Source organism: Bos indicus x Bos taurus, chromosome 23, assembly GCF_003369695.1.
Source record: "Bos indicus x Bos taurus breed Angus x Brahman F1 hybrid chromosome 23, Bos_hybrid_MaternalHap_v2.0, whole genome shotgun sequence".
Taxonomy (NCBI): Eukaryota; Metazoa; Chordata; class Mammalia; order Artiodactyla; family Bovidae; genus Bos; species Bos indicus x Bos taurus.
This window is the reverse complement of record NC_040098.1, coordinates 13,210,970-13,226,751: the sequence shown is the minus strand read 5'-3', so window position 1 is coordinate 13,226,751 and position 15,782 is coordinate 13,210,970. Positions and strand designations below refer to the sequence as shown.

At 40.3% G+C, this 15,782-nt stretch overlaps 1 protein-coding gene across 3 annotated transcripts in view; it reads left to right on the top strand.

Moving 5' to 3' along the window:
- Positions 1-15,782, top strand: part of BTBD9 (BTB domain containing 9) — a 421,919-nt gene that overhangs the window by 304,492 nt on the left and 101,645 nt on the right. For all 3 annotated transcript variants that reach the window (XM_027524032.1, XM_027524030.1, XM_027524031.1), the window contains one exon: positions 12,432-12,621. In XM_027524032.1, the coding sequence (XP_027379833.1) occupies positions 12,432-12,621 (190 nt within the window). The remainder of the gene's footprint in view (positions 1-12,431; positions 12,622-15,782) is intronic.

Below are 15,782 nucleotides of genomic sequence, written 5' to 3'. Positions count from 1 at the left end.
AGTAATGCTTTCTGAGACCCACTTGACTTCACACTCCAGGGTGTCTGGCTCTATGTGAGTGACAGCACCATTGTGGTTACCTGGGTCATTAAGATCTTTTGTGTATAGTTGTTCTGTGTATTTTTGCCACGTCTTCTTAATCTTTTCTGCTTCTGTTAGGTCCTTACCGTTTCTTTCCTTTATCGTGCCCATCCTTGTATGAAATGTTCCCTTGATATTTCCAGTTTTCTTGAAGAGATCTCTTCTCTTTCCCATTCTCTTGTTTTCCTCTACTTATTTGCATTGTTTATTGAAGAAGGCCTTATCTCTCCTTGTTGTTCTCTGGAATTCCACATTTAGTTGGATATATCTTCCCCTTTTCATCCCTTGCTTTTCGCTTCTCTTCTTTTCTCAGCTGTTTGTAAAGCCTCTTCAGACAACCACTTTGCCTTCTCCCATTTCGTTTTCTTGGGGATGGTTTTGGTCACTGCCTCCTGTACAGTGTTAGGAAGCTCTGTCCATAGTTCTTCAGGCAATGTGTCTACCAGGTCTAAGCCCTTGAATATATATGTCACTTAGTGTCTTTAAAAAACCACATAGAAATAGAATAAAGGAACTTCAATCCATTAGAAAATAGGAACAGAGTGGACAGAGAGGTTGGGGAAGCAGCAAAGGAAAAGTCTTGTTAAGTAGAAGTAAAAGTGAATTAGTATACACCTTGGTAATAGCAATTAATATAAGTCGTATAAATCTGCCAGTTAAAAGACAAAGGACACTGAATTTTTCAAAAATCTAATTATATGTTATTCAAAAGAGATCAGAAAGAGAGAATAGTGATGCTAAGGATATAGTAGCCAAAATGAAGGTGCTATATTTATTTGACATCAGACAATGTGGATTTTAGGGCAGAGGCATTACTCGAAATAAAGATGACAGTGCACCATGATGAAAGGTTCAGTCTACCAACTGGATATAATTCTAAAATGATATATGTGAAGTGACGTGGCCTCAAAATATAGAAAGCAAAGATGGACAGAATTTCAAGGAGAAATTGACAGATCGATAGTCATAGTGGAAAATTTAAATAAACTTCTCCCATTAATTAGTAAGCATATAAGTGATGTGAACAGCACAATAAGTTTGATATAGTAGATCTATATAGAACCATACATCTCCCAAATTAGAGAATGCACATTCTCTTCAGGCACATGTAAAATATTAATAAGAATCGTGTACTGGACCACAAAAAAGCACATCTCATCAAATTCTCCAATGACTCTGTATCATACAGAATATACTTTTTTTTATCCATATTGCAATGTAATTAATTTGAAAAGTTAAAAAAAACCTTCTTATGAATAATTTATAAATCAAAACTCCTAATGGAAATTAGAAAATACATAGATGCAATCAGCTTTTAAAACACTTTGTATCAGAAAACACCCAAATGGAGGGACATTCTACACCATACCTGACTAATACTGTTCAAAACACTATATCAAAATTTAAAGATAAAGCAGGATTTAGAGGTAAAATATTAGCTTTAAATGCATTCATCAGAAAAAAAGAAAAAAATTAATTAGTTAAACATTTGCTTCAAATATTTGGAAAAAATAGAATAAATCCAAAGGAACTGAAGGAGGAAATAATAAAAAGAACTGATTTAGTGAAGTATGAAATAGTCAACAAAATAAAAAACTGATTTCTTGAAAACGCTAATAACATGTATAGAACTGATCAAATAAGAAAGAAAAGGAACAAATAAAATACTTGGACATACTGTGAAAAGTTTTATGCTGCTATGTTTGAAAACTTAAACAAAGTGAAAAATTTTCCTGAAGGAACCAAGACTAACTGAGGTTAATTTTGAAGGAAATAAGAAGGGGAATAAGAAGTATTCATTTTGTCAGATTTTATGATACTGTAAAATTTTAGTCATTAAAACAGCATGGTAAAGGCACAAGGCTAGGCAAATTAAGGAAACAGAGTACAGACCTTAAGAAGAGATTCGGATATTATGAAAACCTTATATATGACTAAAGTAACATAAATTAGTGGGGGAAAGGACGAACTGTTCATTAAATGGTGCTGGGGAAATCGGCTAACCTTATGAATAAAAGATGAAAGTAGATACGTATTTCATAGCATACCAAAAATAAATCCTAAATAGATTAAAGAACCAACATGAAAAACAAAATTTGAAAACTTTTAGGAGAAAATATAGGAAGATATCTTTATAAATTTGGGGTAGGAAAGAATTTATAAACATGAAAGGGAAAGCGCAAATCACGTAGAGGAAAAGATTAAATATTTCAACTCAATACATTAACCAAGAAAGGACTGACATCCTGCCAGTGAAGTGACTCAGAGCCACAAGCACAATTCTATTTGTGTGTGTGTGTAAATATATACATGTGTATGTCTTATGTATTCCTTGAAGAAACTCTTACCTATGTATACAAGAAGACACCTTTGTTTGTAATCACAAAGAAAACAATGGTAACAGTCTAAATGTTCCTTTGGTATATTTATACATTGAAATATTTTATATACTTTATACCGGTGAACTGGATTTATGTCTCTATTGAATGTTCCTGCATCCTGGTTTACTGTTTATGGTAGATGTCAATATTGTTGACCACACATTCCCTTTCTTCTCCTGCGCACATAGCAAGTTAGTTCTCTCCCACCTGCTCTGAAGTTAGGTAAGGCTCAGTGACTTGTCTTAGTCAACAAAATGATGTGTATTGCTTTGGGGGAGGAGTTTTAAGAACCACTGCCCAGTTCACTCTCTTCTCACTGCTGCTGTGATTGAAGAAGCACACACAAAAAAAATCAGTGCAAAGCTTCTGTCACTAGGTTCCCTGTGTAATGCAATGCTGAGGGCCACCTTGCTGATCATCACTGAATGCATATTGTGGGTGAAAAGAAAATGTATGCTGTTTAAGCAACTGGGAGAATGGAGGCTGTCTTGTTACTGCAGCCTGAGCTACCCACAGTGTGATTTTATGTCTCAGCTCAGTTTACTATGCATCTTGTGGCACTTCTTTAGTTCTCTCTTCCAAACCACAGAATACTTCTCTTTCTCTGTGAGGTGGAGGTATCCTTACTAAGTCTCTAAATATAGTCCTTTATTTCTTCTCCTTTCAAAGTCAGATGGGGGCTTTTCTCTAAGCCCCTCTCTGCTAGGAAGCCATCCTCACAGATTATTTCACCAGTGTTTTTGCTTGTTGCTTTAGAGTTAAGCTTCATACTCAAGGGATTCATGGCCAGAAAACCCATCCTCTCTCACTCCCTTCTTCCCTTTCTCTCTTCCTTATCTGTGGATGGCTGTCCCTCTCTCACTCCCTTCTTCCCTTTCTCTCTTCCTTATCTGTGGATGGCTGTCCTCATCTGTAGAGAGTACAGCAAGCAGTGAAGGTGTATGAGATGAGGGCTTGAGAACAGGCGTGCCCAACTTTGGAAAGTGTATGCATTGCTTAGAAGGGACATGGAAGATGATTTACTCCCCATCATTATGCAGTTAGAAATGTTTTGGCATGATAGTACTACTGTTTACCCTGTCTCTTTGCATAGAGTATAATATACTAAAAAGTACAGTGTATATCTAATAAGCAATTCTCTTGTTTTTCAATCTACTTTAAAATGACATAAAGTAAGCTACATAGCTTGAATGCAAGTAGCTAAGGTTAATTGTAGATTTTGGTTAAATACATTAAATATATGAATAAAATTCCAGCACTAATAAATGCACAAAAAAGGTTCCAGTGGACTTAAAAGATCCTTCATCTTTCACCGTTCTCTTCCCAATGTTTATAGAATCTACATCATTTTTGAACAGCTATCATTTAGTGGAAACCCTAGACTTTTATAAATGAACAGGTTGATGTAGACCTGAAGCATATATAGAGACATGAAATCAAAACAGAACTGATGTTTCAAAATGCAGCAGTTCTTGAACAAAGAGATGAGCATATGTGTTGAAATGCTCAGGATAGTAAACAAACAAGGGAAACACATCATGGCTGAAGACAACTGTGTATTCTGAAAAGGAATTGGTTCCACGTTCTGGATTGTTTTCCTACTTTATGAATTCTAAAATACTGAAAGAAAAAAATATATATATAATGCTTCTTTAAACAAATGTGCTACGTTTAAGTGAAATAAACATATACAGGTTCTAGGCCCCACTTCAGACTTCCCAACCTGGGGATCCGGCAAAGGGACTGGGAATCCCCAGGGAATCTGATGTTGAAGATTCCAATGGGATTTGATTACAGGACTTTTACAGAACTGGGGGAAACAGAGACTCTTGGAGGGCACAGAGAAAACCTTGTGTGAACCAGGGCCCAGGGAAAGGAGCAGTGACCCCACAGGAGACGGAGCCACACCTGCCTGTGAATGTTTGAAAGTCTCCTATGGAGGTGTGGGTCGACAGTGGCCTGCTGTGGAGACAGGGCACTGGCAACACAGTCCTGGGAGGTGCGTGCTGGCCTAAGTCCCCTTGGGGGCCACCATTAGCCCTGCCTCAGTGCCAGGACTGGGTTGTCTCAGGCCAAACAACTAACAAGGAGGGAGCACAGCCCCACCCATCAGCAGACAGTTGGATTAAAGGTTTACTGAGCATGGCTGAATGTGGTCCACTGGAGAAGGGAATGGCAAACCACTTCAGTGTTCTTGCCTTGAGAACCCCATGAACAGTATGAAAAGGCAAAATGATAGGATTCTGAAAGAGGAACTCCCCAGGTCAGTAGGTGCCCAATATGCTACTGGAGATCAGTGGAGAAATAACTCCGGAAAGAATGAAGGGATGGAGCCAAAGCAAAAACAATACCCAGTTGTGGATGTGACTGGTAATAGAAGCAAGGTCCGATGCTGTAAAGAGTAATATTGCATAGGAACCTGGAACGACAGGTCCATGAATCAAGGCAAATTGGAAGTGGTCAAACAGGAGATGGCAAGAGTGAACATCGACATTCTAGGAATCCGCGAACTAAAATGGACTAGAATGGATGAATTTAACTCAGATGACCTTATATCTACTACTGTGGGCGGGAATCCCTCAGAAGAAATAGAGTAGCCATCATGGTCAACAAGAGTCTGAAATGCAGTACTTGGATGCAGTCTCAAAAACGACAGAATGATCTCTGTTTGTTTCCAAGGCAAAGCATTCAATATCGCACTAATCCAAGTCTATGCCCCAACCAGTAACGTTGAAGAAGCTGAAGTTGAATGGTTCTATGAAGACCTACAAGACCTTTTAGAACTAACACCCAAAAAAGATGTCCTTTTCATTATAGGGGACTGGAATGCAAAAGCAGGAAGTCAACAAACACCTGGAGTAACAGGCAAATTTGGCCTTGGAATATGGAATGAAGCAGGGCAAAGACTAATAGAGTTTTGCCAAGAAAATGCACTGGTCATAGCAAACACCCTCTTCCAACAACACAAGAGAAGACTCTACACATGGACATCACCAGATGGTCAACACTGAAATCAGATTGATTATATTCTTTGCAGCCAAAGATGGAGAAGCTCTATACAGTCAGCAAAAACAAGACCGGGAGCTGACTGTAGCTCAGATCATGAACTCCTTATTACCAAATTCAGACTTAAATTGAAGAAAGTAGGGAAAACCACTAGACCATTCAGGTATGACCTAAATCAAATCCCTTATGATTATACAGTGGAAGTGAGAAATAGATTTAAGGGCCTAGATCTGATAGATAGAATGCCTGATGAACTATGCACTGAGGTTCGTGACATTGTACAGGAGACAGGTATCAAGACCATCCCCATGGAAAAAAATGCAAAAAAGCAAAATGGCTGTCTGGGGAGGCCTTACAAATAGCTGTGAAAAGAAGAGAAGAGAAAAGCAAAGGAGAAAAGGAAAGATATAAGCATCTGAATGCAGAGTTCCAAAGAATAGCAAGAAGAGATAAGAAAGCCTTCTTCAGCAATCAATGCAAAGAAATAGAGGAAAACAACAGAATGGGAAAGACTAGGGATCTCTTCAAGAAAATCAGAGATACCAAGGGAACATTTCATGCAAAGATGGGCTCGATAAAGGACAGAAATGGTATGGACCTAACAGAAGCAGAAGATATTAAGAAGAGATGGCAAGAATACACAGAAGAACTGTACAAAAAAGATCTTCACAACCCAGATAATCATGATGGTGTGATCACTGACCTAGAGCCAGCCATCCTGGAATGTGAAGTCAAGTGGGCCTTAGAAAGCATCACTATGAACAAAGCTAGTGGAGGTGATGGAATTCCAGTTGAGCTCTTTCAAATCCTAAAAGATGATACTGTGAAAGTGCTGCACTCAATATGCCAGCAAATTTGGAAAACTCAGCAGTGGCCACAGGACTGGAAAAGGTCAGTTTTCATTCCAATCCCAAAGAAAGGCAGTGCCAAAGAATGCTCAAACTACCACACAATTGCACTCATCTCACATGCTAGTAAAATAATGCTCAAAATTCTCCCAGCCAGGCTTCAGCAATATGTGAACTGTGAACTTCCTGATGTTCAAGCTGGTTTTAGAAAAGGCAGAGGAACCAGAGATCAAATTGCCAATATCTGCTGGATCATGGAAAAAGCAAGAGAGTTCCAGAAAAACATCTATTTCTGCTTTATTGACTATGCCAAGGCCTTTGACTGTGTGGATCACAATAAACTGTGGAAAAATTCTGAAAGAGATGGGAATACCAGACCACCTGACCTGCCTCTTGAGAAATCTGTATGCAGGTCAGGAAGCAACAGTTAGAACTGGACATGGAACAACAGACTGGTTCCAAATATACGTCAAGGCTGTATATTGTCACCCTGTTTATTTAACCTATATGCAGAGTACATCATGAGAAACTTTGGACTAGAAGAAACACAAGCTGGAATCAAGATTGCCGGGAGAAATATCAATAACCTCAGATATGCAGATGACACCACCCTTATGGCAGAAATTGAAGAGGAACTAAGAAGCCTCTTGATGAAAGTGAAAGAGGAGAGTGAAAAAGCTGGCTTAAAGCTCAACATTCAGAAAACGAAGATCATGGCATCCGGTCCCATCACTTCATGGGAAATAGATGGGGAAACAGTGGAAACAGTGTCAGACTTTATTTTTCTGGGCTCCAAAATCACTGCAGATGGTGACTACAGCCATGAAATTAAAAGACGCTTACTCCTTGGAAGGAAAGTTATGACCAACCTAGATAGCATATTCAAAAGCAGAGACATTACTTTGCCAACAAAGGTCTGTCTAGTCAAGGCTATGGTTTTTCCTGTGGTCATGTATGGATGTGAGAGTTGGACTGTGAAGAAAGCTGAGCGCCGAAGAATTGATGCTTTTGAACTGTGGTGTTAGAGAAGACTCCTGAGAGTCCCTTGGACTGCAAGGAGATCCAACCAGTCCATTCTGAAGGAGATCAGCCCTGGATGTTCTTTGGAAGGAATGATGCTAAAGCTGAAACTCCAGTACTTGGGCCACCTCATGCGAAGAGTTGACTCATTGGAAAAGTCTCTGATGCTGGGAGGGATTGGGGGCAGGAGGAGAAGGGGACGACAGAGGATGAGATGGCTGGATGGCATCACTGACTCGATGGACGTGAGTCTGAGTGAACTCCAGGAGTTGGTGATGGACAGGGAGGCCTGGCGTGCTGCGATTCATGGGGTCGCAAAGAGTCGGACATGACTGAGTGACTGAACTGAACTGAACTGAGCATGTCTCTGCCAGCCAGAGTCAGACCCAGTATTCCCCACAGCCAGCCCCTCCCATCAGGAAGCTTGCATTAGCCTTTTATCCTCATCCATCAGAGGGCATATAGACAAAGTAAGAACTACAGTCCCACAACCTCCAGAACAAAAACCACAATCACAGAAAGCTAACCAAAATGATCACATGGATCATAGCCTTGTCGTAGTGAAGGGGCTTGTGTAACTCAATGAAGCTGTAAGCCATGCTGTGCAGGGCCACCCAACACGGATGGGTCATGGTGGAGAGTTGTAACAAAAATGTGGTCCATTGGAGAAGGGAATGGCAAACCACTTCAGTATTCTTGCCTCAAGAATCCCATAAAGAGTATGAAAAAACAAAAAGATACGACACTGGTAGATGAACCCCCTAAGTCGGAATGTGTCCAATATGCTACTGGGCAAAAGCAGAGAAATAGCTCTAGGAAGAGGGCTGGCCAAAACAGAAATGATGCCCAGTTGTGGATGTGTCTGGTGGTGAAAGTCTGGTGCTGTAAACAACAATATTGCACAGAAACCTGGAATGTTAGATCCATGAATCAAATTAGATGTAGTCATGCAGGAGATGGCAAGATTGAATGTAGATTCTTGCTGCTGCTGCTGCTAAGTTGCTTCAGTCGTGTCCGACTCTGTGCAACCCCATAGACGGCAGCCCACCAGGCTCCCCCATCCCTGGGATTCTCCAGGCAAGAACACTGGAGTGGGTTGCCATTGCCTTCTCCAAGACATCTTAGGAATCGGTGAATTAAAATGGATGAGAATGGGTGAATTTAATTCAGATGATCTACTGTGGGCAAGAATCCCTTAGAAGAAATGGAGTAGCTCTCATAGTCAGCAAAGGAGTCCAAAGTACTTGGGTGCAACCTCAAAAACAGCAGAATGATCTTGGTTCATTTCCAAGGTAAGCCATTCAACATCAGAGTAATCCAAGACTGTGTCCCAATCACTGATGCTGAAGAAGCTGAAGTTGACTGGGTCTATGAAGCCCTAAAAGACTTTTCTAGAACTAACACCAAAAAACAGATGTTGTTTTTATCATAGGGGAATGGAATGCAAAAGTAAGAAGTCAAGACATACCTGGCATGTAACAGGCAAGTTTGGCCTTAGAGTACAAAATGAAGCAGGGCAAAGACTAACAGAGTTTTGTCAAGACAACACACTGGTCATAGCAAATACCCTTTTTCAATAACACAAGAGACCGCTCTACACAAGGACATCACCAAATGTTCAATACCAAAATCAGATTGATTATAATCTTTGCTGCTGAAGATGGAGAAGCTCTATACAGTCAGCAAAAACAAGACCTGGAGCTGACTGTGGCTCAGACCAGGAGCTCCTTATTGCAAAATTCAGGCTTAAATTGAAGAAAGTAGGGAAAACCACTAGGCCATTCAGCTATGACCTAAATCAAATCCCTGCTGATTATACAGTGGAGGTGAGGAATAGATTCAAGGGATTACATCTGGTAGATAGGGTGCCTAAAGAACTATGGACAGAGGTTCCTAACAGGAGGCAGTGACCAAAACCATCCCCAAGTAAAAGAAATATGAGAAGGCCAAAGTGGTTGTCTGAGGAGGCTTTACAAAATAGCTGAGGAAAGAAGAGAAGTGAAAGGCAAAGGAGAAAGGGAAAGATGTACCTGACTGAATGCAGAGTGCCAGAGAACAAGAAGAGATAAGAAGTCCTTCTTCAGTGAACAGTGCAAAGAAATAAAAGAAAATAATGGGAATGGCAAAGGCTAGACATCTCTTCAAGAAAACTGGAGGTTATCAAGGGAACATTTCATGCAAGGATGGGCAAGATAAAGAACAGAAATGGTAAGGACCTGACAAAAGCAGAAAAGATTAAGAAGAGATGGCAAGAATACACAGAAGAGTTGTGCAAAAAATCCAGATAACCACAATGTTGTGGTCACTTACCTAGAGCCAGACATACTGGAGCGTAAAGTCAAGTGGACCTTAGAAAGCATTATTGTGAACAAAGCTAGTGGAAGTGATGGAATTCCAGCTGAGCTATTTAAAATCCTGAAAGATGGTGTTGTTAAAGTGCTGCATTCAACGTGTCGGCAAATTTTTTAAAAACTCAGCAGTGGTCACAGGACTGGAAAAGGTCGGTTTTCGTTCCAGTCCCTAAGAAAGGCAATGACAAACAATGTTCAAACTACTGTACAACTGTGCTCATTTCACATCCTAGCAAGGTAATGCTAGGCTAAAAATCCTTCATGCTAGGCTTCAGGATTACTTGAATCAAGAACTTCCAGATGTACAAGCTGGGTTCAGAAAAGGCAGAGGAACCAGAGATCACAACATCTGTTGGATCATAGAGAAAGCAAGGGAATTCCAGAGAAACATCTACTTCTGCTTCATTGATTACGCTACAGCCTTTGACTGGGTAGATCACAATAAACTGTGGAAAATTCTTTAAAAAATGGGAATACCAAACCACCTCACCTGTCTCCTGAGAAACCTGTATGCAGGTCAAGAAGCAACAGTTAGAACTGAACATGGAACAACAAACTGGTTGGGAAAATTGGAAACAAAGTACATCAAGGCTGTATACTGTCATTCTGCTAATTTAACTAATATGCAGAGTACATCATGCAAAATGCCAGGCTGAATGAATCACAAATGAGAGTCAAGATTGCCAGGAGAAATATCAACAACGTCAGATATGCAGATGATACCACTCTAATAGCAGAAAGTGAAGAGGAACTAAAGAGCCTCTTGATAAGGGTGAAAGAGGAGAGTGAAGAAGCTGGCTTAAAATTCAGCATTCAAAAAACTAAGGTCATGGCATCCAGTCCCAACACTTCATGGAAAATAGATGGGGGGAAAATGGAAACATTGACAGACTATTTTCTTGGGCTCCAGAATCACTGTAGACGGTGATTGCAGTCATGTAAGTAAAAGATGCTTCTCCCTTGAAAGAAAAGCTATGACAAACCTAGACAGCATATTAAAAAGCAGAGACATCACTTTGCCACAGAGGTCCATATCAGTTCAGTTCAGTTCAGTCGCTCAGTTGTGTCTAACTCTTTGCAACCCTGTGGACTGCAACACGCCAGGCCTCCCTGTCCATCACCAACTCCTGGAGTTTACTCAAACTCATGTCCATTGAGTCGGTGATGCCATCCAACCACCTCATCCTCTGTCATCCCCTTCTTTTCCTGCCCTCAATCTTTTGCAGCATCAGGGTCTTTTCAAATGAGTCAGCTCTTCCCATAGGTGGCCAAAGTATTAGAGCTTCAGCTTCAACATCAGTCCTTCCAATGAACACCCAGGACTGATCGCCTTTAGGATGGACTGGTTGGATCTCCTTGCAGTCCAAGGGACCCTCAAGAGTCTTCTCCAACACCGCAGTTCAAAAGCATCAATTCTTCAGCACTCAGCTTTCTTTATAGTCCAACTCTCACATCCATACATGACCACAGGAAAAACCATAGCCTTGACTAGACAGACCTTTGTCAGCAAAGTAATGTCTCTGCTTTTCAATATGCTATCTAGGTTGGCCATAACTTTCCTTCCAAGGAGTAAGAGTCTTTTAATTTCCTGCCTGTAGTCACCATTTGGTCCGTATAGTCAAAGCTATGTTTTTTCCAGTAGTTATATATGGATGTGAGAACTGGACCAAGCTGAGCAACACAAAATTGATGCTTTCAAATTGTGATGCAAGGAGGTCATACCAGTCAATCCTAAAGGAAATCAACCCTGAATATTCATTGGAAGGACTGATGCTGAAGCTGAAGCTCCAATATTTTGGCCTCCTAATGCGAATAGCCAGCTCACTGGAAAAGACCCTGATTTGGGGAAAGACTGAAGGCAGAAGGAGAAGGGGATGACAGAGGATGCGATGGTTGGATGGCATCACCAATTCAATGGGCATGAGTTTGAGCAAACTCTGGGATATACTGAAGGACAGGGAAGCCTGGCGTGCTGCAGTCCATAGCGTCGCAAAGAGTTGGACATGACTTAGCGACTGAACAACAACAACAATAAATACGAGTAGTTTAGAGAATATTAATAAAACAAGTGCCCATGTACCTATTGCCTCACTTGAGAATAGAATAAGACCAAAAGTTGAAGCCCTTCCAGGATTTCATTTTGGAAATGAAATCAATTAATGTTTAGACACATTGGTAGGGGTCCCTCAAAGATTTCATATTCCTCTTTCACATACAAGTGAGCATAAATTTTGTGTAATAATTCCCTGGATTTCCTTTTTATCTTACATTTGTATATGTACCCCTAAACAAGTTGTATTTTTAGTTTTGCCATTTTAAAAAACTTTGTGTAAATGAAATCCTACACTGTGTTTTTCTGTGCCTTGCTTTTTTTCACTCAGCATTGCTTTTTGATTCATCCATTTGGATATGGCTGTGGTTTATTAATCTCAATCACTGTGTGGTTTCCCATTGTACTAATATTTTGTAGTGTTTGTATCCATTCTGTATTTTATAGGGTATCATGTTTCTTTATAATAAAATTCTTTAGTGTTAATTGTCGCATATGATTTGGTTTGTTTCAGCCTTAGGTTCAACTTTTTAAGAAACTGTTTGGTATGTGTTTTAAATGTGTTCATATCTTGAGGTAGTCAATATGCTGTAATTTTTGTTTTATCATTGATAGTAATTAATTAATTTTGTTTGTAGCAAACTACTGGGATATATTTGGCTTCTTGATGCTGAATCTTGTTTTGGATTCACAGTTCCCATGGAGAACGTTGCAACAATCGCCGATTGTGCCAGTGTGATTGAAGGAGTCAGTCGGAGCCGAAATGCCTTGCTGAATGGGGACACTAAGAACTATGACTGGGATTCTGGTTATACGTGTCATCAGCTAGGAAGTGGTGCGATTGTGGTTCAGCTGGCACAGCCCTACATGATCGGGTCAATACGGTAAGAAGATTCCCTGTCATTTATTACTTTTAAAATGGAAGATACATGTGCAAATTGTGTTTTGGTACATTGGAGATCCCAGTAACTTCAGTGAAGATCCTCCTCTGTTCTTGCCTCTAAATGTTGAGAGGAGGGGGTGGAAAGAAAGGGAGGGACAAAGTTATACAAGGTGTTTGTTTGGATTTTCTGATGATGAGATGCACCAAAATGACTAGATGCAATTTGTGGAGGGAAAGGACCAGGTCTCTCCCTGGATATGGCTTAACCTTCGACTCATGTCTCAGTTTGTTCTGGTTAGGGACTTACAGGATAATGTCCAAAGAGGCTATATGGAATCAAAACTCATTTTCAACTCTAGTAGATGACTTTATATATGAACCAAACATATCTGAGTATGAAACCTGGTACTAAAAGACCTTATTAATAGTCTTCATGTCTGGACTTTTGGTTGTTGTTTTAATTTTGTTTTGGTTTGCCTTAAGAAGGGAACTTGAATCCAGTATTGCTTGATTTGTAGGATCATGTGATTTTAAAATGTAAGACTGGTGACATCCCCCAGAGGATATACTTTAGTTCAAGAGCCATCTGGATCTTGAATAGGCTTCCCGTTTTTTTTTTTTTTTTTAAGTTCTAATAGGTCTCTGAAAGATTAATGTGTGTGTGTATGTATATGCACACACACAATATTAATATGCATATTAATATATATATAAAACATAAGAATATTTTACACTGTGTCTTAACCTTCCACAGGTGGAGGTGTTGGTGAGCCGTGACTGCCTCCCCCACATTGTTCTCCACCACAGTTGCCTTATGGTTTACTGTTCTCATTTTATTTTAAAGTTAAAATTTGTAATGAAAGAAATAGCACAAAAAATAAGGTATTGTTGTTGTTCAGTCGCCCAGTCGTATCTGACTCTTTGTGACCCCATGGACTGCAGCACGCCAAGGCTCCCTATCCCTCACATCTCTCAAAGTTTGCCCAAGCTCGTGTTCATTGCATCAGTGTTGCCATCCAGCCATCTCACCCTCTGACTCCCTCTTCTCCTTCTGTCCTCAATCTTTCCCAGCATCAGGGATTTTTCCAATGATTCAGCCATTCACATCAGATGACCTAAATACTAGAGCTTCAGCTTTACCATCAGTCCTTCCAGTGAGTATTCAGGGTTGATTTCCCTTAAGATTGACTGGTTTGATCTCCTTGCTGTCCAGGAGACTTTCAGGAGTCTTGTCCAACACCACAGTTCGAAGGGATTAATTCTTTGGCACTCTGCCTTCTTGACTGTCCAGTTCACACAACTGTACGTGGCCATTGGGAAGACCATAGCCTTGACTATACAGATTTTGTCATCAGAGTAATGTCTCTGCTTTTCAACACACTGTCTAGGTTTGTCATAGCTTTCTTGCCATGAAGCAGTTGCCTTCTGATTTCGTGGCTGCAGTCACCATCCGCAGTGATTTCAGAGTCCAAGAAGAGGAAATCTGTCACTACTTCCACCTTTTCCCCTTCTATTTAGCATGAAGTAATGGGGCCAAATGCCCCCCCCCTTTAATATTTAGTTTTAAGCCAGCTCTTTCACTCTCTACCTTTACCTTCATCAAGAGGCTCTTTAGTTCCTCTTTGCTTCCTGCCATTAGAGTTGTATCTGCATATCTGAGGTGTTTGATATTTCTCCTGCCCATCTTGATTCCAGCTTGTAACTCATCCAAGCCTGGCAGCAGACACCCCTGTTGTATTCCTTTTTCAACCTTGAACCAATCAGTTGTTCCATACAGGGTTCCGACTGTTGCTTCTTGACCCACATACAGGTTTCTCAGGAGACAGGTAAGATGTTCTGGTATTCCCATCTCTTTAAGAGCATTCCACAGTTTCTTATGTTCCACACGGTCAGAGGCTTTAGCCTAGTTAGTGAAACAGAGGAAGATGTTTTCCTGGAATTCCCTTGCTTTCTCTATGATCCAGCAAATGTTGGCAATTTGATCTCTGGTTCTTCTTCCTTTTCTAAACCCAGCTTGGACATCTGGAAGTTCTTGATTTGCATAATACTGAAGCCAGGCATGCAAGATTTTAAGCATGACCTTACTAGCATGGGAAATGAGTGCAATTGTCCAATGGTTAGCACATTCTGTAGTACTACCCTTCTTGGGAATTGGGATGAGGATTGACCTTTCTCAGTCCTGTGTCCACTGCTGGGTCTTGCAGATTTGCTGACATAGTGAATGCAGCACGTTGATGGCATCATCCTTTAGGGTTTTGAATAGTTCTACTGGAATTCCATCATATCCACTAGCTTTATTAACAGCAGTGCTTCCTCAGGCCCACTTGACTTCACACTCCAGAATGTCTGACCACAGCATCACAGTAATCTGTTTCATTAATATCCTTTTCATACAGTTCTTCCATGTATTCTTTCCGTCTCTCCTTGACCTCTTCGGTGTCTGCTAGGTCTCTACTGTTTCTGCCCCTTATTGTGCCCATCTTTGGGGGAAACGTTCCCAGGTGCCTTACTGTTTCCTGTTCTCATTTTAAAATTAGTATTTGTAAAGAAAGAAATAGCACAAAAAATAAGGTAGTAGGATTCTAATAGGCAAAGGTTTTGTGATGTTCAGGCTAATAGTACAGAAGTTAAGTCTGCTTATCAATTCCTGAGGTACACTGACAGTTGATGCTGAATTTCTTGGAGAATTCATTCTGTTAATTTCTTCATTTAAATTGTCAACCTCTTTACATAAAGGGTCACGTACAGGCTGAGTACTCTGGGCAACAAATCACAGATAGAGAAGCTGTGAATTTGTCCTGCAGGCCCGAGAGCTCACATTGTGCTTCAGAAGGGGAAGGAGACAAGCCACATTCAGTCTGGACAAAATAGAAGTACAAATAAACTTCTTTCGGCAAACAACACCCCCTCCTTCCTTTTTCTTAGCTGCATGCATTAACTAATCATGAGCCACCTATTTAATAAGTCATTCTAGAATCCTTGTCATAAACGGTGTGAAACTTATCCGCATATTTCCCATTACAATCTTTTACTCTGTACTTTAAAAATCTGGAAAACAGTTGTCCTTCTCTTATTTTATAGTCTCCACAATTTCTTGAAGATTACCAATCGTGTCTCTGAGATTACAGCTGCAATTTCTTTCAGCAGGGTTGTTGCGTAACT